The 25,975-nt window shown below is 32.5% G+C and overlaps 1 protein-coding gene across 2 annotated transcripts; it reads left to right on the forward strand.

Annotated features, from left to right (window-relative positions):
* Positions 1-20,807: 20,807 nt before the first annotated feature.
* LOC108460983 (probable protein phosphatase 2C 52) lies at positions 20,808-24,152 on the forward strand. 2 transcript variants are annotated; one of them, XM_017760715.2, is made up of 6 exons: positions 20,808-20,965; positions 21,877-22,371; positions 22,455-22,793; positions 22,872-22,989; positions 23,060-23,283; positions 23,359-24,152. In XM_017760715.2, the coding sequence occupies exons 2-6, from the start codon at positions 22,111-22,113 to the stop codon at positions 23,839-23,841; spliced, it is 1,425 nt and encodes a 474-aa protein (XP_017616204.1). In that variant the 5' UTR covers positions 20,808-20,965; positions 21,877-22,110; the 3' UTR covers positions 23,842-24,152. The 2 variants fall into 2 exon arrangements, with proteins under 2 accessions (XP_017616204.1, XP_017616205.1); XM_017760716.2 differs by having other exon boundaries at positions 20,952-21,162.
* The last annotated feature ends 1,823 nt before the right edge of the window (positions 24,153-25,975 follow it).

The following is a 25,975-nucleotide window of genomic DNA, read 5'->3' on the forward strand; positions in this document are numbered from 1 at the left end:
ATATATTTTATAAAATTAATAAAAATTAATCATAATGAAATTTAAACTCACGAGACTATTTCAACCAATGATTATTTTTAACATAAAGTTATGATAAATATGTTTATTACATTACAGATACAATCATAAGTATAATTACACATAATATAACATTAGAATCATTATAATTAAAATAACAAAACATATTGAGTAGATTAAAAACAAAAACCCATTCATGTGTGAGAATTAAGTAATGTTAATATAAATATATATAATTTATGTGAAGACACAAATATAAGAAGTTAAATATTAAGCTTGTGAATAAACCAAAACTTCATTATTGTAATCAATAAAAAATTAAAAAAGCAAAAAGCAAAAAGGGACCTACATTTTAGACTAGTTGTAAAGATGGAAATGCATTACTTCTGCGTGGAAAAATATTACATCCCAATCACCTTTTTAAACAAGAAAAAGGAAAAAGAGAGAAAAAAAAAAAGTGGTCATTGATTGGCGTAGTTGATTTTTTCCTTTTCTATATATATAATAGAAAATTAGGGAAGGAAAGCTCAAAGTCATGGCAGAACAAAAGAAAAAGAGGCAAAAGAGTTGGCGGATAATCCGTGGGTGTTTGCCCCATTTACCCGATTTGGAAATTGTTATACCTCTTCATTTGGTGAAAATATTATGAAAATTTCTGTATTAGACCTCTGACTGTATCTTATTTTGTCTATTAAAAAATAGGTAATTTGGATTTTATACATTATATTGAAGAGTAATAGTCTCTTCGGTTAAAGTTTAACAGAAAAATCAATTTGCACTTTAATCTAACGTATAGAGACTAATTTTCTCATTTTTTGAGTAGAGTGGGTAAAATACTATCTGACTCTTAATATAAGGGCCTCCATGATACTTTTATCCTCTTCATTCAAAAATGAAATTAAGTCATCATTCCTCAAATGTAAATCTAATGTGGATATAACCACAATGTGTGGCATGGTAATAGCTCACTTCGTTCTTTAATCATGTGGGCAAGGATTCGATCCTTACTCATTAGAATAGAGCATATTTTGTGGTCAACCATTTACTTTTTCAATAAGCATTACTACGACGAGATTTCCACCCTTATAAAATCTTAAGGGAAGAAAATGATTTCAAAACCATATCTACAAATTTAATTCCAAGTCTTAATTGAAAGCTATATAGGATCACATGGGCACCCAATTGCAACTTGCATGTTCATTGGTGGATATACAAAAGTTCTATTAGTTGGCCAGGTCTCTACTTTCAACTACATCCACAGTTGTAATCCAAAAGATCAAACGGATTGCTTGTGACAAGTTTTTTTTTTTTTTTTTTTTGTAGTAGCATGCAGCAAGCACAGTCCCAAGTTGGGTATCTAAAAATGGCACTAATCTGCCACCCTAGTTGAGTGTCAAACGATGCCAATTATGATGAATCTTCATATACCATGATTTCTGTTGAGGGGGGCCTTGGGTTTGTGGTGAAAAGTGGTCTAATATTTTGTTGTCATGTGTGAAGCTATAGATGTAGAAATATGGCTGAAATATATATCAGGGATTATAGATGAATGGTTATCATATGCGATAAACATTAAGCATTTAAGACAGCATCCTCCCCCACCAAATCAACTCCCGTAGTTCGGTGCGAAATAAATGCATATAACTCCCATTCAATAACCAGTATTGTTGCCTACCATTTTTGTTGCATGTCACGTTAATGCAGCCAAGTAAAAATAATGTATAATGTCAACTTTAATCTTTAACATTTATATCTTTTGTCAATTTAGTCTTTTTTTTTTAAAACTAAATTTACCTTCAACATTTTAAAAAGAGTCAAATTTGACTATCAACTTTTTGAAAGAGTCAAAATGATATTTTTTGAGTAAAATACTAACTAAAATGTTAAATTTTTAAACACAACAACCTACATGACAATCCATGTGTACTTCATGATATATTTTTTAATTTTCATGAACTTTTTATTTTTTAATTTTAATTTTGATTTAATTTTTAAATTTTATAAATTTTGAATTATTTGTTGGCATGACATATAAAACAAATGATGTTATGTTAGTATGATGTACATATGGACCATCATGCGAGTTGTCACACCAACAACATTAAAAATTAAAGTTTTAATCGTCATTTCCGCTAAAAAAAAGCGACTTGACTCTTTTTAAAGGTTAAGGGTCAAATTTAACTAAAAAAGAATAAGAACAAAATTGACAAAATGTAAATGTTGAGGGCTAAATTTATCATTATGCCTAAAAATAATAAAAGAATCCATTATGCTTTTAGTGTTATGAGTAAGTTGTGAAATTAGTTCTTTTATTTTAATATGATAATTTTTTTATACAATGTTAAGATAGGGGATGGGGTCACACGGTACTAATCTATGTTAAATGGGTGTCTGATAAGAGTATTAACCATTGTTCCATACAAGTCAAGACTAATATGGCTATTTTTGGTTCCTATACTTTTTGAATTTTGAAATTTCAGTCGTGATCTAATCGTAGCCATTGAATTCATTAAAATATATTATTTCTAAAATTTTATACGGTAAACATATCATCACGTTTTTAATATTATGTTAGCTTGTTATTTTCACATAATACTCGTAAAAAAGTTACTGAATGGATTTAATGATTGTCATTTGAGTCAAAACTGAAACTTAAAAAACAAAGAAAAAATAATTAGGACTAAAATTGACCAAATTAGAATAGTAAAACGAAATTACAACTTTTGCATGGTATAAAGACTAATATTAAAATTTGAGAAAATTATTAACAAAATTTTTTTGAAATTTTTTTTAGGATAATACTTTTCCCCCCTTGTTATGGTGTAAATGGGCTCTTTGAAACATTATTTGAAAATATAATACTACTGACAAAGTAAGAAGATTTCGATGAAATTTGAAGTTTTTTTTGCATAAATAATAAGCATAATAATAAATGTAACTTTTAACGTTTACATCTTTTGTCAATTTAGCTCCTATTCTTTTTTTAAGCTAAATTTGACCATCAATATTTCAGAAAGAGTTATATTTGACCATTAATTTTTTAACGATGTTGGTATGGCAATCCATATGATATTTCATATTGATATAACACTATTAGTCTTATATGTCATGTTAAAAAATAATTTAAAAATTATAATAATATTCAAAAGTTTTAAAATAAATTAAAAAAATAGTATGAAACGTTGGCCTTTTACAGCACAAGAGTTGTCTTAAGTGGCTTTAGTGGTCCATAGTATGAGGACCATTTGAAAAAAGGGTCAACTAACCACTTCCCCCGTTCTTTTTTACATACTCATAACCTCCAATTATCACCATGAAATTAGGAGAAAATGGTTATGATAGTTCTTGATGGTAGAACTATTATAGATATAAGTAAAAGTCAACCAACGTCTCTAAGCACAAAAACGATTTCATGTTAGTAAACAATATCATCTAGTGAGGTGTGTTTAAGTGCTTAGAAGACTTTACAAAATTCGACATTTTTTTGGTGTTGGTACTCTTCCCCATTTTAAGTGTTTTATTTCGACAATGGTTGAAGGTAATTGACTATCGTTTTTCTACTATTTTATTTTTGAATTACTTGGCTTTGTTAATATTTGGTATTAGAGCATAATTTTTTGCCTTTGACTTGTTCATTAAGTGTATAAAAAAGATTAAAAACTGTGTGAAGTTTTTTATGCAAATTTTGTCAAGAAACGTTGAGAATTTTTTTGTGTTTTAAAACCATAATTTTATATCAAAATATATTATAGAAATTTCTTATTGAGTCTTTTTTATTTTTTTTTGGGAAAATCTTATAAATGCATAAAATTTTAATTTATTGTAAAAAAATTTTAGAAATGAAATTTAGATTTGATGTCTAGTTATTAGAATATACCCATTCCTTGCCCATACCTTACCCATACCTTTCCCATACCTACCTATACCTTGGAAAGGTCAAAGTTATGGGCACCAAATATTTATTTAGTGTTGGGCATGGAATAATAGCAATTTTTGGTCCCTAAGTGAATAGGGACTTTGCAAGGTGGCCCTCGAACCTCAACTATAAATAGGCCAACCATTGCTCATTCTAATCATCCCACATTTGCCATTCTCTACTTAAGGCATTGTTCTCTCTCCTTATTTGTAAAGTTTCACTTGTGTTTTGGAGTGAAATATATTTGGTAGTGCCCGAGGACGTAAGCAAGATTTGCTGAACCTCGTTAAAATTCTTATGTTCTTTACTATTTATTGTTCATATTTTGTGAATGTGATTGTAGTGATTTATTGTGCTATTAAATTACGATAGAGGGATATTTTGGCTAGGAAAGACTTGGTACTTAAGTGATCCTCGTGATCCACCTCTCTTTCCTGGGAATTGAACTTAGTGTGATTTTTTAGTACAATAATTTTACTCTTTCACACGCTTCCGCGTAATAATTGGTATCAGAGCTAGATTCGTACTTGGGGAATACGACCGTTTACGGTACTATTCACGTATACGGAACTATTCACGATATCTGATCTGTTCACGATACTGATGAGTTGGGATTGAGGAGAAAATGGCGAAAGATCGTCATCGCAAGGACTCTCGTGACAAATGCAAAATTTGAAGTAGAGAAATTTGACGGTACCAATAATTTTGGTATGTGGCAATGTGAGATCTTGGATGTCTTATGTCGCAAGAGCTAGATATAGCCCTTGAAGAAAAACCGACAAGATGGATGACAAGGTGGGCCAAGATCAATAGACAAGTGTGGTACAATCCGCCTATGTTTGGCCAAAGAGCGAAGTACTCTGTCATGAGGGAGACATCAGCGAAGAAGCTATGGGATACACTGGAAGAAAAGTTTCTAATTAAAAGTCTTGAAAATAGGCTTTATATGAAAAAGAAACTTTATCGATTCACGTATACACCCGGTATGTCGATGAATGACCATGTAAACTCATTCAATAAAATTTTAGCAGACTTGCTAAATTTGGATGAGAAATTTGAAGATGAAGACAAGGCATTATTGTTGTTGAATTCTCTTCCTGATGAATATGATCATCTTACCATCATATTGCTTCATGGGAAGGACACGATCACATTTGATGCAGTCTGTAGTGCGTTGTATAGATCTGAGACTCAAAAGAAAGATAAAGAGATCACAGAGATGTAACTGCGAAGTCTTAATGAAGAAGAGGTCGTCACACAATGACAAATCTGGTAGAAGGGAAAGTCTAAGGAGACCCGCCAAAGATGAATGTGTCTTTGCCGTGAAAAGGGCATTGGAAAAAGAATTGTCCTAAGCTACAAAAGGGCAAGGCTATTTCTAATGCATGTGTAGTGAGTATGATGAGGAGTCGACTTTAGCTTGGTTGGCATGGCAATGGCATGTCAAGCGGATGAGTGGATTTTGGATTCAGGATGTACTTACCATATGTGTCCTAATAAGGACTGGTTTTCTAGTCTTAAAGAGCTAGAAGGTGGAATTGTTCTTATGGGCAATGATAGTGCACGTAAGACAATGGGAGTGGGTACAGATCCAATTGAAGAATCACGACGGCTCAATCCAAGTCTTGACAGATGTTCGCTACATTACCTAGCTCGAAGAAAATCTCATCTCATTAGGGGCCCTAGAATCTAAAGGGCTCACAATCACTTTGAGAGATGGATTACTAAAAGTAGTAGCTGGGCAATTGACGGTGATGAAATGCACAAGAAGAAATAACTTGTACTTTTTAAATGGAAGTTCAGTTATTGGATCAACATCAACAGTTTCTACAAAAGATGTAGATTCAAAGGCTACCAGATTATGGCATATGCGATTGGGACATACTGGTGAAAAAGCTTTGCAGACATTGGCGAAGCAAGGCTTGTTGAAAGGTGCAAATTCTTGCAAAATGGAATTCTGTGAACATTGTGTTCTGGGCAAGCAGAAGAGGGTAAAATTTGGTCAGCAATTCACAATACGAAAAGAATTCTGGACTACGTTCACAGTGATGTGTGGGGACCTACCAAAGTGGCTTCTTTGGGAGGTATGCACTATTTTGTTACTTTTGTTGATGATTATTCAAGAAAAGTATGGGTGTATCTAATGAAAAGAAAAAGTGAAATTTTGGATGCATTTCTGAAATGGAAGAAGATGGTGGAGACTCAGACTGGTCGAAAGGTCAAACGACTTCGATTAGATAATGGTACTGAGTACAAAAACGATCCATTTCTACAAGTATGCCAAGATGAGGGCATTGTGCGACACTTCACTGTTCGTGATACACCACAGCAGAATGGGGTGGCAGAAGGCATGAATCGAACTATACTGGAGAAAGTTCGATGTATGTTGTCCAATGCTGGATTGGGTAAGGAATTTTGGGCTGAGGCAGTTATATATACGTGCCATCTAATTAACCATTTGCCATCAGATGCAATAAATGGAAAAACTCCTATGGAGATGTGGACTGGTAAATCTGCTACTGATTATGATTCTTTACATGTATTTGGTTCCACTGCATATTATCATGTAAAAGAATCTAAGTTAGACCCAAAAACAAAGAAAGCATTATTCTTGGGTATAACTGATGGAGTAAAAGGATACCGTCTCTGGTGTCCTGATACAAGGAAGATTGTTTTTAGTAGAGATGTGACTTTTGATGAATCAACCATGTTAAAGTACAATGATTCACAAAAGGATGACAAAACCAGTAGTACTTTGCAACAGGTGGAGCTTGAAAAGGTTAACGATGATCTAGCTAATATTGGAGGGATAAATGATGAAGAGGTTCCTACCCAATAACCTCTACAACAACAAGATTCAATTACATATAGGAGGCCAAGAAGAGAGATTCGTAAGCCTGCTCGCTTTGATGATATAGTGGCCTATGTACTTCCAATTGCAGATGATGATGTTCCTTCTACTTACACAGAAGCAATAAGTAACCCTGATGGTGTAAAGTGGAAGCAAGCAATGAATGAAGAAATGCAGTCTCTTCATAAAAATAGGACTTGGGAGTTGGTGACACTGCCCAAGGGAAAGAAGGCAATTGGATGCAAATGGGTATATGCAAAGAAGGAAGGATTTCCTGGTAAAATTAAAATTTGATACAAGGCTAGATTGGTAGTAAAGGGTTACGCTCAGAAAGAAGGAATAGACTACAATGAAGTGTTTTCTCTAGTTGTGAAGCATTCGTCTATTCGAATTTTGCTAGCCTTGGTTGCGCAATATGATCTTGAACTAGTTCAGCTTGATGTGAAGACCGCGTTTTTACACAGTGATTTGGAAGAGGAAATCTATATGACCCAGCCAGATGGATTCAAGGTTGCTGGAAAAGAAAATTGGGTTTACAAACTGACAAAGTCGCTTTATGGATTGAAGCAATCTCCGAGGCAGTGGTACAAGCGATTTGATCAGTTCATGAAAGGGCAGATGTACGCAAGAAGCAAATTTGATCATTGTGTGTATTTTCAGAAGCTACAAGATGGAACTTTCATATACTTGCTCTTATATGTTGATGATATGCTAATAGCATCTAAGAGCAGAGTTGATATTGAAAGATTGAAGACTCAACTCAATCTCGAGTTTGAGATGAAAGATCTAGGAGAAGCTAAAAAGATTCTCGGCATAGAAATATGGAGAGATAGAGCTCATGATAGAGTTAGCTTGTCTCGAAGCGATTTGAAGAAGGTACTACTGTTAGGTTTGGCATGAATGAGCAGACAAAACCTGTAAGTACCCCGTTGGCTTCTCATTTCAGGCTTTCTGCACAACTATCTCCTTCGACGAATACAGAACGAGAATACATGTTACAAGTTTCGTATTCTAATGCAGTGGGTAGCTTGATGTATGCAATGGTGTGTACAAGACCCGACATTTCACAGGCAGTTAATATAGTGAGCAGGTATATGCATAATCCTGGAAAAGGACATTGGCAAGCTGTGAAATGGACTCTACGGTATATTCAGAAGACCGTAGATGTTGGATTACTGTTCAAGCAGGATAATACACTTGGTAAATGTGTTATTGGGTACGTTGATTCTGACTATGCCGGTGATTTGGACAAGCGAAGATCAACCACCGGTTATGTGTTTACACTTGCTGGAGGACCAATAAGTTGGAAGTCTACATTACGATCTGATTGCGTTGTCAACCACGTAAGTGAGTACATGGCTGTAACAGAGGTCGTAAATGAGGCTATTTGGTTACAAGGTATGGCTAAAACCTTGGGGTTGGTTCAGAGCATATTAACGTGTATTGTGATAGTCAAAGTGCTATTCATTTAGCAAAGAATCAAGTCTATCATGCACGTCTGAAGCATATCGACGTCTGATTCCATTTTGTGCGGGAAATTATTGAAGAGGGAAAATTTGTCTTCGAAGATCAAGACTGCAGATAATCCCGAGATATGATGACCAAGGTGGTAACAAAGAACCAAGTTCGAACATTGTTTGAACTTGATCAATATCTGCAAGTTTAACAGTTGAAGAAGGCACTATCAAGTATTGTTGTCAAAGGCAGAAAGAATTGTGTGAAGATAAGATTATCCTAATCAAATCTTCAAGGTGGAGATTATTAGAATATACCCATTCCTTGCCCATACCTTGCCCATACCTTGCCCATACCTTTCCCATACCTACCTATACCTTGGAAAGGTCAAAGTTATGGGCACCAAATATTTATTTAGTGTTGGGCATGGAATAATAGCAATTTTTGGTCCCTAAGTGAATAGGGACTTTGCAATGTGGCCCTTGAACCTCAACTATAAATAGGCCAACCATTGCTCATTCTAATCATCCCACATTTGCCATTCTCTACTTAAGGCATTGTTCTCTCTCCCTATTTGTAAAGTTTCACTTGTGTTTTGGAGTGAAATATATTTGGTAGTGCCCGAGGACGTAAGCAAGATTTGCTGAACCTCGTTAAAATTCTTGTGTTCTTTACTATTTATTGTTCATATTTTGTGAATGTGATTGTAGTGATTTATTGTGCTATTAAATTACGATAGAGGGATATTCTGGCTAGGAAAGACTTGGTACTTAAGTGATCCTCGTGATCCACCTCTCTTTCCTGAGAATTGAACTTAGTGTGATTTTTTAGTACAATAATTTTACTCTTTCACACGCTTCCGCGCAACACTAGTATTCACATAATTTTATTTAATTAGGGAATTAGGCACAATCACCTTAGTTAAATAAAATAAAATAAAAATATTGTCCTTAAGATCACATAAGGATTATAGACATTTGATATTTTGCATAATGAACTTAGCAATGAACATGAATTAGATTAATATCTAGCTAGTGGTTTATATAATTTTATTTAATTAAGGACTAGCCACAACATATTTAGTTAAATAAAACTACTGAGGTTAAAAATCACATAAAAAACATAAATATTAATATTAAGATAAAATTATTATATGCCTTTTATAATTACCCACAAGAGTTATGGAAATGAATTTAATAATTTTATCAAGTGAATATAATTTTATCGCAGAAACAAAACAATAATTCTATCATAAAGTGGATTAAATTGAATTAAAAATTTAGCCCACAAGGCAATTTTTATGTTACTAGATTTATTAATTACATAATTTATATTGGTAAATCATAATTTATGTATGCCTTAAATTTATTTTAAACATGTAGGTTCATTTATTTTATAGCTTTATGACATGTGAATATGTCTGATAATAGAGTAGATATCCCTAAATTAATTAGTGAGAATTTTAAGTTATGGAAGGAAAGTATTCTCCTCCATTTAGGGGGCTTGAATATTGACTATGCCATAAGGAAAGATGAGTGCCACATAACTGAAACCAACATTCAAGCTAATTTTGCTCTGTATGAAAAATGGGAGTGGTCTAATTGCTTAAATATCATTTTCATAAAGAGAAAGAGTTTTGTTGATGTTCGTGACTCAATTGAGCAACATGAGAATGTCTAAGAATTACTAGTGGCTATTGAAAAATAGTTCAATATTTCTCAGAAGTCATTAGCCAACACCCTAATCATGAAATTCACTTCAATAAAGCTCACTAGTGTGAAAGGCGTGTGTGACAATATCAACAAGCTAAAGGGTTTAGCGACTCGATTGAAAGCACTTAAGGTCGAAATGTCTGAATCTTTCTTAGTGCACTTCATATTGAACATTTTTTCACTTCATATTAGGATAAATGGTCTATCGATGATCTTTAGACCATGTGTGATCAAGAAGAGGCTCAATTGATACTGGAAATGGGAAAGAGTATATTAAAGGTTACGCAAGGAAAGAAAATGACCCAAGTCAATCAAAAGGGGAAGGCTAAAATGCATCCTCAATTTGACATAAGGAAAGAGTTTTAAGTGTTTCTTTTGTAAAAAGAAGGTACATTTAAAGAAAGATTGTATCAATGATAAGAAATGGCTTGAAAAGAAAGGTAAATCAATCTCACTTGTTTATTTTGAGTCAAATGTGGTTGATGTAAGTTATAACACATAGTAGATCAGTTCTAGTTCTACAATCCATGTCTCAAATTCCTTACAAGGATTAAGAAACCTGAGCAAGCTGAGTGATACATCTATCTGGGTAATAAGAGGTAGTTGCATGTAGAAGCAATTGGAACCTACAAATTAGTGCTTAGAAGTGGCTTTGTTTTGATTTTAGAAAAAAGACTTTTTATATTCATAATTTTCCTAGAAATGTAATTTCTATTTCAATATTTGTACCTTTAGGATTTTTTTTAGTTTTTCAAAAATTGTTTCAATTTGTTTCATAAATCTGAATTTGTTAGAAATGGTGGTTTATGCAATGGTTTTTACTCACTTAATTTACAAAATAATGTCACTTATAATATTATCCATGTTCGTTGTGGTACCAAACGTTGTGCTATAAATAAAGATCTTCTATTTTATGACATCGAATATTAAGATGCACCTCCACTAAACGGATTAAGAGATTAGTAAATAACAAGGTATTGAGAACTTTAGATTTTACTGATTTTGGTACTTGTATAGACAACATCAAGGGCAAGCAATCTAACAAGTCAAATAAAATATGCCAAGAGAACTTCAACCATATTGGATATCATCCATTCTGATATTTGTTGCCCATATATGAATGCTCGAAGTAAAAAATACTTAATCACATTTATAGATGATTACTCATGATACATGCATCTCTATATGATTCATCACAGAAACGAAGCATTAAAAGCCTTTAAGGTTTTCAAGGATAGAGAAACAATATAGTAAGCAAATTAAGATTGTGAGAACTGATAGAAGTGGTAAGTATTATGGTAGATATGTTAAGGATGGACAAACACCTAGTCTATTCACAAAGTTTTTTCAAGATAACGGTATAGTTGCCCAATGCACAATGTCAGGTTTTCCTAATCAAAATGGTGTTGCAGAAAGAAGAAACCAAACTTTAATGGACATGGTGCCTAAGTTCTTATGGGTTGAAGCTCTAAAAATGATTGTGTATATATTGAACCAAGTTCCAATAAATGCTATCCGAAAGACATCTTTTCAGTTATTTGAAGGTTGGAAACTGAGTTTGTGACATATATATATATATATGTTTGTCTGAAGTAAGAATTTATAACCCACAAGAAAGAAACTAGACCTAAGGACCATCAATAAGTATTTCATTAGATATATTGAAAGGTTCTAATGATACAAATTATATTTTCCATCTCATTGCATTAAAATTCTGAAATCAAGAAATACAAAGCTTCTTGAAAATGACTCAATCAATGGGAGCATTCTATCTTAAGATACGATTCTTGTGAGAAATCAACCTTACACTTCAGGTGATAGATTAGTTATCATACACAACATCCCTCAAGCACAACCAGGTGTTGGACAATCAATCAATGAAAATCTACAAGGTGTAATGACGCTTTAGTAAATCAAGTTGTTCAAGACAATCAAAAAATTATTAACTAACCTGTTGAATAACACGATCTTCAAGAAAATGTTAGTTCAACATTGAGGAGATTTATTAGAGAAAGGAAATCAACAATTTCTATTAACTATATTGTATATCTACAAGAGTCTGACTATAACATTAGAGCTAAAAATGATCTTGAAACCTTTTCACAAGCTATGAGTTGCAAAAAGTCAAAATTATGGTGCAATACTATGGAGAAAGTGACAAACTCCATGAAAAGTAATGATGTTTGGGATCTTGTACCATTGCCTGAAGGTGTAAAAACTATTGAATGTAAATGGGTTTTCAAAACAAAAAGAGACTCAATGGACAACATAGAAAGATATAAAGCTAGACTCGTTAGAAAAGTTTCACTCAGCGGGAAGGAATTGATTATACAAAGACTTTTAGTCCTATATCTAAGAAAGACCCTTACGCATCATGTTGGCCTTAGTAGCTCATTTTGACCTGGAGTTACAAAAAAAGAATGTGAAAACCACCTTTCTCAATAATGACCTAGATGAAGAGTTATACATGAAACAATATGAAGGATTCTTCTTTAGTGATGGTGAAGGCTTGGCATGCAAGCTGATAAACCATAATATATACATTTTTTACCCCATGCTTGGCATATTTATGGATATTTTTTCCTTGACTTTATTGAATTCGATACTCCTAATCCTTTAAATTCATGTGTTATACTCAGGCAAGCTTAGGATAACAAAAAGAGTGAGAAACAGCCAAAAACGGACAAATTAGGCCTAAATCAATGTTTCACACGGCCTAGGTAGTTCCACACGGATAATCCATACGCCCGTGTGTCACACACGGGTAGACTACACGTCCGTGTGTCATGGCCGTTTGACATTAATCCAAGTCAGAATTGCACACGGCCTGAGCATCTTCACACTGGCGTGGCACACGACCGTGTTCCTGTCAAGCCCAAGTCTAGTTTTGCTCAGAAAAGGCTTATTTTGGGCTAATTTGGGCATTCAAAAGTCTATATAAAGACCCTAGAAGAGGATGAGAGGGACATACAGAGTTGGAGGCAGAAAATACTCGCGACTAGCCATCGGAATCACCTCGGAGCCAGGATCTACATCAAGACTGAAGATTTCCATCCAATTTCCTAGAAGTTCTTGGGTTTCTTTATGTTTTGTTGTTCTCTAAACTTTGAGATGTTTTCCATTATTATGATGAACTAAACTCCCTAAATATCTAAGGGAGATGAACCCTATGACGAATCTTATTATGCTTTGATTTATATGATAAATACTTGTTCTTATTCTTAATTATGAATTTTAATTCTTGCTTTAGTATTTCAAGGTTTTTGATGTACTTATTCAATGGAGAAAAAGTCACTGTTTAAGAGTAAATCAATCATAATTAAGCGGAGTTGAATGCAATCCTAGAGATAAGATGACATAAATCTGTCAGAGTAGAGTAATATCTAATAAGGAAATCTATAGATCGAGTTAATGTGACAATAGGGATTTTAATTAGAAAGAGATTTCAATTAATCAACCTAGAGTCAGTTGTTCTTAGTTTCGAGAGAGATATTAACATAAATTAGGGATTTCTACAGAATAAGTCAAGTGAATAAATCGTCTAAGTCAAAGGTAATTAGTGAAGTCTAGGTGGATTCTTTCTTCGGTATTGTCTTCTCAATTGGTTTTCCTAAAGTATTTTCCAACTTTTGCTTCTATCGTGATCTTAGATAAATTAGAAATTTTTGTTTAGTTTAAAAACACCCTTAAATTCTTAGGCTAGATAATAAAAAGAGAGTAACTACTAGTACTTTTAGTCCTCGTGGATACGATATTCCAGTCTCACCATAACTATATTACTGTTCGACAGATGCGCTTGCCTTAAGTCGAATTATTAGTTAGTTTCACGACCATCACAAGCTAAAAAAGACCATATAGGATTGAAACAAGCCTCTCGTCGGTGGTATTTAATATTCCATGATGCAATATCTTCTTTTAGTTTTGGTGAGAATATCATGGATCAATGTATAGACTAGAAGATCAATATGAGTAAAACTTGTTTCCTTATTCTATAAATGGATGATGTCTTACTTGCAGCCAATGACAAAAGTATGCTACATGGGGTGAAAAAATTTCTTTCTAAAAATTTTGTTATGAAGGATATAGGTGGTGTGTCTTATGTCATTGGCATTAACATTGATTGTGATAGACATTGACATATCTTAGGTTTATCTCAAGAAACCTATATCAATAACATTTTAGAAAAATTTCGAATAAAAGATTGTTCACCAAGTTTAGCTCTTATCGTGAAGGATGATAATTCAATTTGAATCAGTGCCTAAAGAACAACATTGAGAGGGAGCAAATAAAAAACTCTTCATAAGCTTTTATTGTTGGAAGCCTGATGTATGCACAAGTTTGTACAAAACATGACACTGCATTTGCAATTGGAATGTTAAGAAGATATCAAAGTAAGTCATGTATTAACTATTGGAGAGCTGCAAAGAAAGTATTAAAATATCTTTAAGGGACGAAAGACTACATGCTTACATACAAGTGATTAGACAATTCGATGATTGGCTACTCCGATTCAGACTTCGCTAGCTGCGTCAATTCAAGTAAATCAACATCAGGATACATATTTATGTTTGCTGGTGGAGCCATATCTTGGAGGAGTGCCAAGCAAACCTTAACTATTACCTCCATTATGAAGGATGAGTTCGGTTCATGTTTTAAGGCTACCTAACATGAAGTATGGTTGAAGAGTTTCATTTATAGGCTTAGACTTGTCGGTTCAATTTCTACGCCATTGAAGATATATTGTGACAATTCAACTGTTGTCTTTATGGCTAAGAGCAAAAAAAGTAGAAGTTGAAGCAAACACATCGACATTAAATATCTGGCCATAAAGGAACATTTTAAGGAAAAGAAAGTGGTTATTGAGCATATTAACACTAAGCAGATGTTAGCTGATCATTTAACTAAAGCCATACCACCACACAAATTTAAGGATCATGTAGTCACTATGGGACTTGATCTCATTTTTTGAATTTTCATTCTAAGAACGATAATAAATAAACTCCTTTTGTTTGATGTTTCTCGTATTTTGTTTGTGTACACATTCATTTAGTTATTTCAAGAAATTTCATTGAACTATGGCCCTAGAATAAACACTAGGTTTACTCATTAAGAAATTTGAGGTAAAACATGAAAGCATGATATATGGTGATGCATGGAAAATACTATTCAAAGTTTGAGGAAATATTGTCATGATTTATGCACTATGTTTTCACTTTACAACAAGTATTTGTGGGTAATATGGACCAAGTGGGAGAATGTTGGTTTTTTACAACATGAGAGTTGCTTTAAGTGGCTTTAATGGTCCATTATGTGAAGACCATTTGAAAAAAAGGTCAACTAACTGCTTCCCACATTCTTGTTTACATACTCATAACCTCTAATTAAGGCTATGGAATTAGGAGAAGATAGTTATGCTAGTTCTTGATGGTAGAACTAGTATAAATATGAGTAAAAGTCAACCAAGGTCTCTAAGCACAAAAACAATTTCATGTTAGTAAACAATAACATCTAGTGAGGTGTGTTTAAGTGCTTAGAAGACTTTGGCAGTTTTATTCTGTATTGCAAAATTTGACATGCTCTTCGATGTTGTTACTCTTCCCCATTTTAAGTGTTTTACTTCGACAATGGCTGGAGGTAATTAACTATCATTTTTCCGCTTGTTATATTCAAATTGTTGGACTTTGCTAACATGAAATACACACGAATTGTCACATGAGCTATCATGTTTAAAAATTTAACATTTTAATCAGTATTACTCTTTTTGGTTGGTGGTCAAATTTGACTTTTTTTAAAATGTTAAAGGTCAAATTTAATTCAAAAAATAATAAGGGCTAAATTGACAAAAATTATAACATTGAGGGTTTAATTTATCGTTATGCTTTAATAATATATAAAAAAAATTAAAAACTCAAATTATTATTTTTCAACCAATTTACCACCATTCACGACGATTTAGGATTTCATTGTGGTAAAGATTCTTTATTCTATCATACTAACATATCAAACAAATATCTTATTTATCACTTTGAAATCCCAAATCGTCATGAATGGTGACAATTTAGTGTTAGATTTATCAAGATGCTATTCAAAATAAGACATTTTAATAAATATTTTTTAAAGTAATATTTTAGTAATTAATTTTTATTTATGCATTATTTACATAAAAAACCCCAGAAAATATAGAAATGATGGAGAAATGTTCGACAAAATGCCTATACGAAGATCACCTTGTGGCAGGAGTTTAATTGTTCGGATAATAGGTGACCTTATGCATGGTGGGGTTGTTGCCTAATTGAGTTGGAGTACTTTAGGTCAATACCATTGGTGGTTTGACTTATATCCTTATGGCTAAGCAAAGCAAGGTCATCTTTTATGGATTGGTTTTCATCTATACATACCCGGGTGGCCCCGGTCAGGACCAGATTTTAGATAATAAATATAAATGGAAGTAGAAAATAGAATGACAATATTGTTCGATTATTTTGGAAAATTGTGGTGTTTAATTTTATTTCTATGAGGTTAAAATATGTATATCTATAGTCCCTCTATTTTTTTGAAAAATTTAAAATTTAGTCCTTATATTTATTTTTTAGAAATTTAAATTTTTATTTTTCGATTTTAAAGTTCAGATCTAATTGTTAATACGGTTAATTTTTTATCGATTTAAAAGAAATAACATTATTAACAATTATTATTTGATGCACTATCAGTAAAATGAAAAAATACCATAATCAATGATTAAATCATAACAAATAATTAAATTATATTTAAAATCTAAAAAATAAATAAATAGAGACATTTTACTGAATCATTAATAGAATGATAAAAATTGACTGTTAATATCAATTTTATTTGATTTTGGACAATTTTTATTAATTTTTTTCCATAAAAAAAAGTTAAAATAAGATTGATGGGTGGACAAGCCATATGATTGGAAGGAATAAAAGAAATGAGATATGAGAATGTGCATAGAATTGACAATGGCATTAATCATTGTGGGCAATACTGGCTTGTTTTATTGTGTTTGGGACAAGGCAATAGGTTATTTTCATTTTAGGCCCACACTTTTTCCTCCAAATTAAATATTATATATTATTGTCGATTGAATTTTAGTTTTATTTAAATGGGTTTTATTGTCAATGTAAGAGTACATGACCTCAGGTGTGCTGAAGCGCATTATCCTCTTATTTATGGGTTGGAGAGAAGTTATGAGTAGGTTTAGGCATTATATAAAAAAACAGATATAATAAAAACCTATAATGAGATTAATATTAAAAATATTTTAAATATTTTAGTAGTTTTAAGATTTTAAATATTTATTGATTAAGTTTCATTTCGATCGGCATGAGAATTGTTGTTAATGCAGAGGACGTGGGTTCGAGTGTGCTAAAGCGTATTATCCTCCTATTTATGGGTTGAGGAGGGACTACGGATAGTTTTAGATATTGTGTTAAAAATAATAGATTGATCAAAACCTATAATGAGATTATTCAAAAAATATATCTTATATTATTTATATTTATGATGTTATCTTAAATTAAAATATTAGGTTTAATTATGCTCTTAATTTCTATATTTACTTTGTTTTTAGTTTCAAGTATTTAGTTCCTTATTTGAAAAAATGAAGTCCAGTTTATAATACTAATAACGAATTTCGATTAAATTTAAATATGTGATATTTTAACATTTGATGCTTGACTTAAATGTTAAAGTTTAACTGATAATATGTATTTGAAATTAACAGAAAATAATAAAAATATTATTAGTTAGACTTTAGTTTTTAAATCAAACAAGTAGAGGAACTAGATTTATGAAATTAAAAATAACAAGACTAGAATTTAAAAGTATAAAGAGTATAGGGACTAAGGGTAGAATTTGACAATGATATTACTATAGCTTATGAAATCGGTAAAGGAGTACTAAATCTGAGTGCCACGTCAGGCAGGTCCCTAATTCCCGCATGTCAGTTTGGCTTCCTTTTTTTTCGAGTTTCACGTTGGCTCATTTTCTCACCTTCGCCAACAGTGCGTGTGTTTGCTTGCTTTTTTTGAAAGCAAAATATCTATACCACATATAGTATATTAGGTTAAATATGTCATAGGTCCATATTCTTTACAAAATTGAATTTTAGTCCCTATACTTTTATTTTCAAGAATTTAGTTCATCTAATTTCTAGATTTTAAAATTCAAGTTCAAATCTTAATAATATTAATCTTTTGTTAAATTTGTTAGTGTGATATTATGAAATAAAGAAAATACTCGATACCAATGTAACTAAAAATTGACGTTGTAATGAACCCGAATTTAATAAAATAATCTTAACAAGATCAACAGTTGAACTTAAATTTTAAAATCTGAAAAGTAAAGTGAATAAATCTCAAAAATGAAAGTATAGAGATGAAATTCCAAATTAACGAGAAGTGTAAGGACTTATGGCATATTTTAGTTAATTTTAATAATTTTATAATATTCTGAACCATTTTAAAATGAACTTAGACAAATAATTGCTCTATACAAATAAACCTATATGACCATTTGTCTAGTTTCATTATGGACTTGTATTTTTAGTAATTATTTTTATTATTTCTTAAATTTTATACATTCTTGTAAATTTTTTGTAATTTTTACTTTTTAAAAATTTGTATAATATTTTAAACTACATCAAGAATGAATCTAGACAAATAATTATCCAAATTCAAAATGAACTTGTACGTCCATTTGTTTAGTTTCATCTTAATTGTCAACATCAATTAATACCACTTGATGACCATGTTGTCAATTAATGAGAAAATGAAAAGCAAAAAACGTGATGTGTTCTCACTGGTTGAGTGTACCACTTAATTTTTTTTATACCGTTTAACTCTTTGGATAAAAAAGAATAGTTTGAGTACTAAAATGGGATGTAAAAAAGTTTAGAAATCAAAATGAAAGAAATAGTATAATTCAATATTTAAATAGTAACACAAGCCTTACACTAATTAATAGGGGTTAGCAAATGGTTAAATTAGCCAATCCAATTGTTTTCAACTTAATCAACTTAACTAATTATCAGATATAATAAACGACCTAACCAACTTGTATGATATAAATTGATCTAATTAAATCGATTTAACATCAACTTATTTAGTTGGTTAAATTAATTAACCAACTTATTTAAAAATATTTTAAATAATGAAAATTTAAATAAATTTAACTAATTTAACTCACCAAACCAAATTAACTTATTTATTATAAAATACAAATATATTTAAATAATTAAAATATTAAATCGATTGATTTAGTTATAAAATTTAAAATAGATAATGAGCGGATATAAATATAAGTAAATAAATTAATTCTCGGCTCTCCCCTTTGTGAATAATGTTTGGTATACACGCGAGAAGACTAGAGCGTGGGGGAAATATGGGAAGAGATAGATTTGGGCCATGGGCGGGAGATATGCCCGAATCCGAATTCAAATCAAACCCGAATTTTCCCAATCCCGAACCACATGACGTCATAACTCAAATCTCCACTTCTATTCCGTTTTCAATTTCCCTTGGTACTCTTCCTTTGACATTTCAAGCCAGCCCAATCCCACTATTTGTTCTCTTTTTTTGTTCTTTTATAATTTTCAAAACGCAATTTTTTCTCCCATATTTTCCACGTTCTTGGTGTTAATTAAAATAGGATGTAAAATAATTATGTAATAAATTTACTAAAATAATATAAACTTCTATTATATATATATTTTAAATTTATCAAAATATAAAAAGATAAAAATTCTTTAAAATAACATTTTGTATATATATATTTATAAAAATTTTATATTTATAGGAAAACTATGTAAAATAATATAAGTATAGATTTAAATTTATTCGAAATTGAATACGAGTAGAATATCAGTTGAATCCAGAACACCAGTCAGCCACCATAAAACAAAAGATGCTGGTTGGTGCATCGTACCCTCTAATGACGAACTTGTCCATCTTGAAAAGTTAATACGTTAAAACCATTCAATCAGATGTAATAAAAAAACAAATCAATTTAGACTCGAGAAACCAAATCATAAAGAACTCCAGCGAATTGAGTCACAAGGGATTTGAGAAAAAATCTATAGTCAACAAAATATTTTTCTTTACATTAAAAATAAAAAACTAAAACTTATAATTACTATAAAATTCTTGATTGAGTTGGTATCATGAATTAATTATTTATTGACTTACTTAGAAAAACTTATTTACCCTTTTTTCTTTTAAAATAAAATAAATTTTAATTTCTTTTTACCTAAAATGTTTTTTCACCTCGTACAATATGAGATAACCTGGTAAAAAAAGTAAATTACAATTAAGGATATTAAATTATTAATAAATTTATGTTTTGGTCACTTAATTTTAAAAATTATAAAATAGTCATTGAATTATTCAAAAAAATTTATTTAAGTTCTGAATTATTTAAAATTTTTATTTAAATCATTTGATTATTATAAAAAGTCTAATTAATAAACTCCAAGCAATGATTACCCATCAAAGATAGAAAAATATACTTTATATTCAAATTGATTTGACGATCAATTTGGGTTTTAGTTCACAAATTTGTGACGTTTAAAATTGTTTCATGAAAAAAATTAAACAATAGAAGAGAATGAAATGAAAACTTTTGATTGATGCAGATGATATGAACAAAAAAACCATATAATAATGATTTTTAACAGTCTAATAATTTAAATAAAATTTTTTGAATAATACAATAATTATTTTATAAAATTTTGAAATTAAATAATTAAAATGTAAATTTCTTAATAATTTAATATATTTAAATTATCTTTAAAAAAAAAAAAACAAAAAAACTCTGGTTAGTGACTACAATTACGAAGGCACCCCATATTGCAATTAATGAACGCACCCATCTCTCTTGTAATAATCATTATAATTATTATTATCACCTCTCTCTGTCCCTCAACTCTGCTGCCTTTGCTACTGCTTCTTCCACAAAAGCTGAAATTTTCTGCATACAGACCACTCTCAGTCACAGGTACTTTTCATTCTCCATATTCCCTCTCTCACCTATAAACTTCACCACTAACCATCTCTTGTAACCTTCTCACATCCTCTTCTCCAAACTTTAAGCAAAACCCACAAAGCAAACAGAAAAAGAAATGAAGAATTTTTCTTCTTTTAATTTTCTTTTTGATTTAACAACATAGTGAATTTGGTTTTCTTCCTGCTTATGTATGTTTTTTTTACTTTGATCTCTTTTGATATGTTCTCTTGATTCTGTTTTTGACAAAATCATTCTTTTCTGCTTTCCCATCTGTTTTGCTTTATCCCCTTTGCTTTGCTTTATCTAAAAAATCTTATGCTCTCTTTGGTTTGAGAAAACTAAAAATCACAACTTCTTCTCTTTGTTGTTTTCCTCTGTTTGACATTCTTTATTTCAAACTTCATCAGCCTTAGTTTCCTTTTTTTCTTTTTGGTCCCATTCAAGTAAATTTTCCAATAATGTAATCTCTGGATCTTGATGTGGTAATTCCGTTTTGTTTTGATCTCTCTTTTGAGTTTTTGTTTCTTAGCATAGGAGGTAAAGCTTCAAGCTTGATCTTCAAATTTCAATGCTTTTCTCTTTTGGCCTTGTTTTCTGTTTGAAACTATAAATGGGTTTTTATTTTAATTGAAAAATGTTTTAAATGTTTCAAAAACAAGACATGGTTCTAGTTTTCTGGTTTATCTGCTCCTTGTTTTGCTGATTTTTTTGTCTGCACTGCTACTTTTTTTTTTTAGTTAGTGGATTAATTTACATAAGATCTCACCATCTGAATTGTATCAATGGGTATCTTTATCAGTACAAATTATCAGGACAGACTTTTAAGTATATTCTATTCCAATGTCACATGGAACTATGGAATATACAAATGAATTGACTAAATATATTGTTGTTTTTTTCAGCTGGTTTTGTCATCCATCTATGGAACCCTGCAATGGATTACATATGACTGTGTCTTAAAGATTCCCAGTTTAATACATTGAGGTGTAAAGTGGCTTATGGTCTGATGTGTGGGGAATCTTTGGTCTGATATTGTATTTGGCTTTGCCTGACATTTCCAGCAACTACATATAGTTTTTTTTTCTCTTTCACGTGAGATCTGTTCTGGTTCTGGTCCTTCTAACTTTATCGACGAAATGGGGGGTTGTGTCTCCACTAGTAGCCGGAGGACTTCTGGCAGTATGGGCCGTAGGGAGGAGGTTTCTCCGACGTGTTGCGATATCGGGTTTTGTGGGCAGAAGAGGACTAAGAGAACATTTTCGGATCATGTTATTGCATTGCACCATTTGCCTTCAGTCCCCAACAGGGTTTTCACTAATGGAAAGAGCAGAAGCTCTTGTATATTCACTCAGCAGGGTCGCAAGGGAATCAACCAGGATGCCATGATTGTATGGGAAGTAAGTTTTTAAATTGTTTTCGATTCTAGGATTAGATTATATTTTGAGGTTAATGACATTGATTAACTCAAAATTTCCGATAGGATTTCATGCCGGAAGATGTGACCTTTTGTGGTGTATTTGATGGTCATGGTCCACATGGTCATCTCGTTGCTCGTAAAGTGAGAGATGCCCTTCCTCTTAAGTTGCTTTCCTCCATGAATTCTTGTCAGTCAAGGCAAAATGGTTCGGGCCAAACATGTTTCAAAGGGAGTTTGAAAGCTGCGGATTTGGATAAGGACGTCTCGGCAGAGGAGAGATTAATTTCGTTATGGAGAGAAGCATTCATGAAGTCATATAAGGCCATGGACAAAGAGTTGAGGTCTCATCCTAATTTGGACTGCTTCTGCAGTGGTAGCACTGCAGTCACTATAGTGAAACAGGTTAATGAAACAAAGGCATTGCTTTTGCTTATTTTCATCAATTGCTTGCTTATTTTGGTTGATTTTTACCACTTTCAGGGCTCCAATCTTTTCATGGGATACATCGGGGATTCTCGAGCGGTAATGGGATCAAAAGACAACAACGACTTGATGGTGGCAATCCAATTGACAGTCGATCTCAAGCCTGACTTACCAAGTACTACATCTCAAACCATGTTCTTTTTTCTCGAAAAAACATCAAAATTTAAATATAAACATTGCAACAGGAGAAGCTGAAAGGATTAAAAGGTGCAAAGGAAGGGTATTTGCATTGCAAGATGAACCTGAAGTATGTAGAGTATGGTTGCCATTTGACGATGCACCAGGGCTAGCCATGGCTCGAGCGTTTGGAGATTTTTGTTTGAAGGAATACGGTGTCATCTCCATGCCAGAATTTTCCCATCGTTTACTCACAGAAAAAGATCAATTCATTGTCCTAGCATCAGATGGGGTATTCTTTTTTCACCTCTTACTTTTTATTTGCTAAATTCGGGTCACATTACATGCCTGGTCTTTTTTATTACAGGTATGGGATGTATTGAGCAATGAAGAGGTAGTTGAGATTGTATCATTGGCTCCGTCCCGGTCATCAGCAGCCAGGATGTTGGTTGACTCGGCTGCACGAGAATGGAAACTGAAGTACCCTACTTCAAAGATGGATGATTGTGCGGTTGTTTGCTTCTTTTTGGATGGGAAAATGGACTCGGAATCCGATTACGAGGAACAAGGCTTTTCTTCTGCAACCATTCAAAGTTATCATTCTGGTAACGCAGGTGAATCTGATGATAGCTGCCACAGGTCCGAGCCGTCTTTGCAGAGGAACTTTACGGTTAGACCATCAGAAGAAAGTGAAGGTTTCGGAAACGGAAGACCACATCCTGAGGAGTTCGAAGGGAATGAGGATACAGTTGCAGGTGAAGATCAAAACTGGTTGGGTTTGGAAGGTGTTACACGAGTGAACTCACTCATCCAACTTCCTAGATTTTCCGAGGAAAGGCCGAACCCTTAAAGATTTTGTGTTGTCTGGAAAGAAACTGGACTGTTTTTTAGTGCAGCCTACATTAGATCCAAGGGAACGGAACTTGTTTGTGAATCGGTGGCTGTTTTGTTCATGTTTGTGCAAGTTAATCCATTGCCACACCAATTTGTTCTGTTGTATTTCACATATCATTTTAGAGAAGAAAAAGGGTCCTGGTCAGAGTTAGGCTTAATTACAAAATTAGTCCTCAAACTATATTACTTTGTCACTTAATTATCTTCCGTTTTTTTTTTTATTCAAAGTGATACTTAAACTATCAATTTTACGTCTTTTAGTAAGAACATGTCATGTGTCACATAACAAAATTTATAGTTTAAGTATTATGTTTTGATAAAAAATGTCTATATAGTTTAAACACAAATTTTGCATTTAAGCCTCAAAGTTATTGCATTTGATACATGCAAAAATATGGTTCCACTACCTTTAATTTATCCAAACATTTGCAGCAATAGATGATGCAAATTTGATTTGCTTTTGGTGAAGATTTAAACATCATCTTTGTTGGGCCTAATTTTAGCCCGGGCTCAAACCAATACTAAATTAAAACAAAATACCCTCAGACCCAATTCAACCAAGTTCAATACAAACCCAATCTTAAAATACTTGTACCCTAGCCCAAATTTTTAGCCCAAAGCAAAAAAAAAAAAAACATTTTCGGCAAAACCCTAGCAGCCAACCTTCAGTAGCCGACGCAATCGAAGCAGTCCCCAGGCACCACACGTCGCGCGCCCTTCCGCGTCTTGCGCTCATCCACCACGCAACATTAGAGACGTGCTCAACCATACCTGCAAACACGTAAACAATTGTAAAAAAGGGCTATAAAAGCCTTCGTAAACATATGTAAGAGGGGATTTTTTTTTTTACTCTTATTTTTCAGAGAAATTGGTTATAGATTGTATACAAACTACACGCAAAAATCAATAGAAAGCAAACAAGGAATATTTTCAAAGGTGATTATTTATTACGGCTTTATTTTGTTTCGTTTTTTTCATTTTTTTACCTTTCCATTCAGATCCACAACACGAACTAAAGGATAGGAGAGAAGGAGAGGGACTCACCGCGCGTCGTGCTCGCACCGTCGGAGGGCTCTGCTTCGCTGGTCGGAAGTGACTTTTGGGGCAGTTGAAGGCTTGGGCATAAGCCTTTCGGCGTAGAGCAGAAGGGATAGTGAGGGATTCCAAAACTTTAGGTTTTTTTAAAAATAAAAATCAAAGTCAAAATGGTTTTTAAGCAAAAAAATGAATTAAAATAGATTTTAATTTTGAGTAATAAAACAAAACAGCATTGGGGGGAGAGTCAGTACGCGTTTTGAGTGGATCCATGCGTATTTTACCCTTAAATGGGTAATTTTCGCAAATGTACTAGAAACGAATGATGCAAGCTTGCAACAAGAAAGTTCACCCAAGAGTATTCCAGGAAGGGGACTTGGTACTAAAAAAGATTCTCCCTATGCAAAGGGATTTCTGAGGGAAATGAATGCTAAACTAGGAAGGACCTTATGTAGTGAAGAAGGCTTTTTCTGGAGGGGCACTGATATTAGCAGAAATGGATGGTAAAAGCCTTCCCAACCCGGTAAATTTAGATTCGGTCAAGAAGTACTTCAGCTAAAAAAGAAAAGGCCAAGGTGAAAACCCGCAAAGGGCACTTTGAGACCAAAGGGGTTTTTGAGTTGAAAACCCAAAAAAGGGCAGCTCAAATTGTAATCAAGAATGAGGCATGTTGCGACCTTATTCTACCAGAATTAACAAGAAGGAGGAATATTACATCTTGAAGGCATCAACGAAATACTTCGGACCTCCTAAACACACATTTGGCTCCCAGGGGTTTTCGAACAGTCCGAATAGAGAAGCTCATACTGCAATATCTGGGGCACCAATTTTCCATCTTATACATCTTTTGTACCTTAGTAAAATCTATTATCTTGATTGATTTTCTACCTCGAGCTTCGTTCTCAATAAAGTTTCATCTTGTCCATTTTGATAATATTTTTCAAAAAGCATTTCCTATTGAAATATTGATCAATGGACTAATAACACTTTCATAAAAGAAGTTCTGCATATTACTCTAGAAACTTCTAAGTAGTGCAAGAACCCGAAACAGGTCA

Source organism: Gossypium arboreum, chromosome 4 (genome assembly GCF_025698485.1).
Source record: "Gossypium arboreum isolate Shixiya-1 chromosome 4, ASM2569848v2, whole genome shotgun sequence".
Taxonomy (NCBI): domain Eukaryota; kingdom Viridiplantae; phylum Streptophyta; class Magnoliopsida; order Malvales; family Malvaceae; genus Gossypium; species Gossypium arboreum.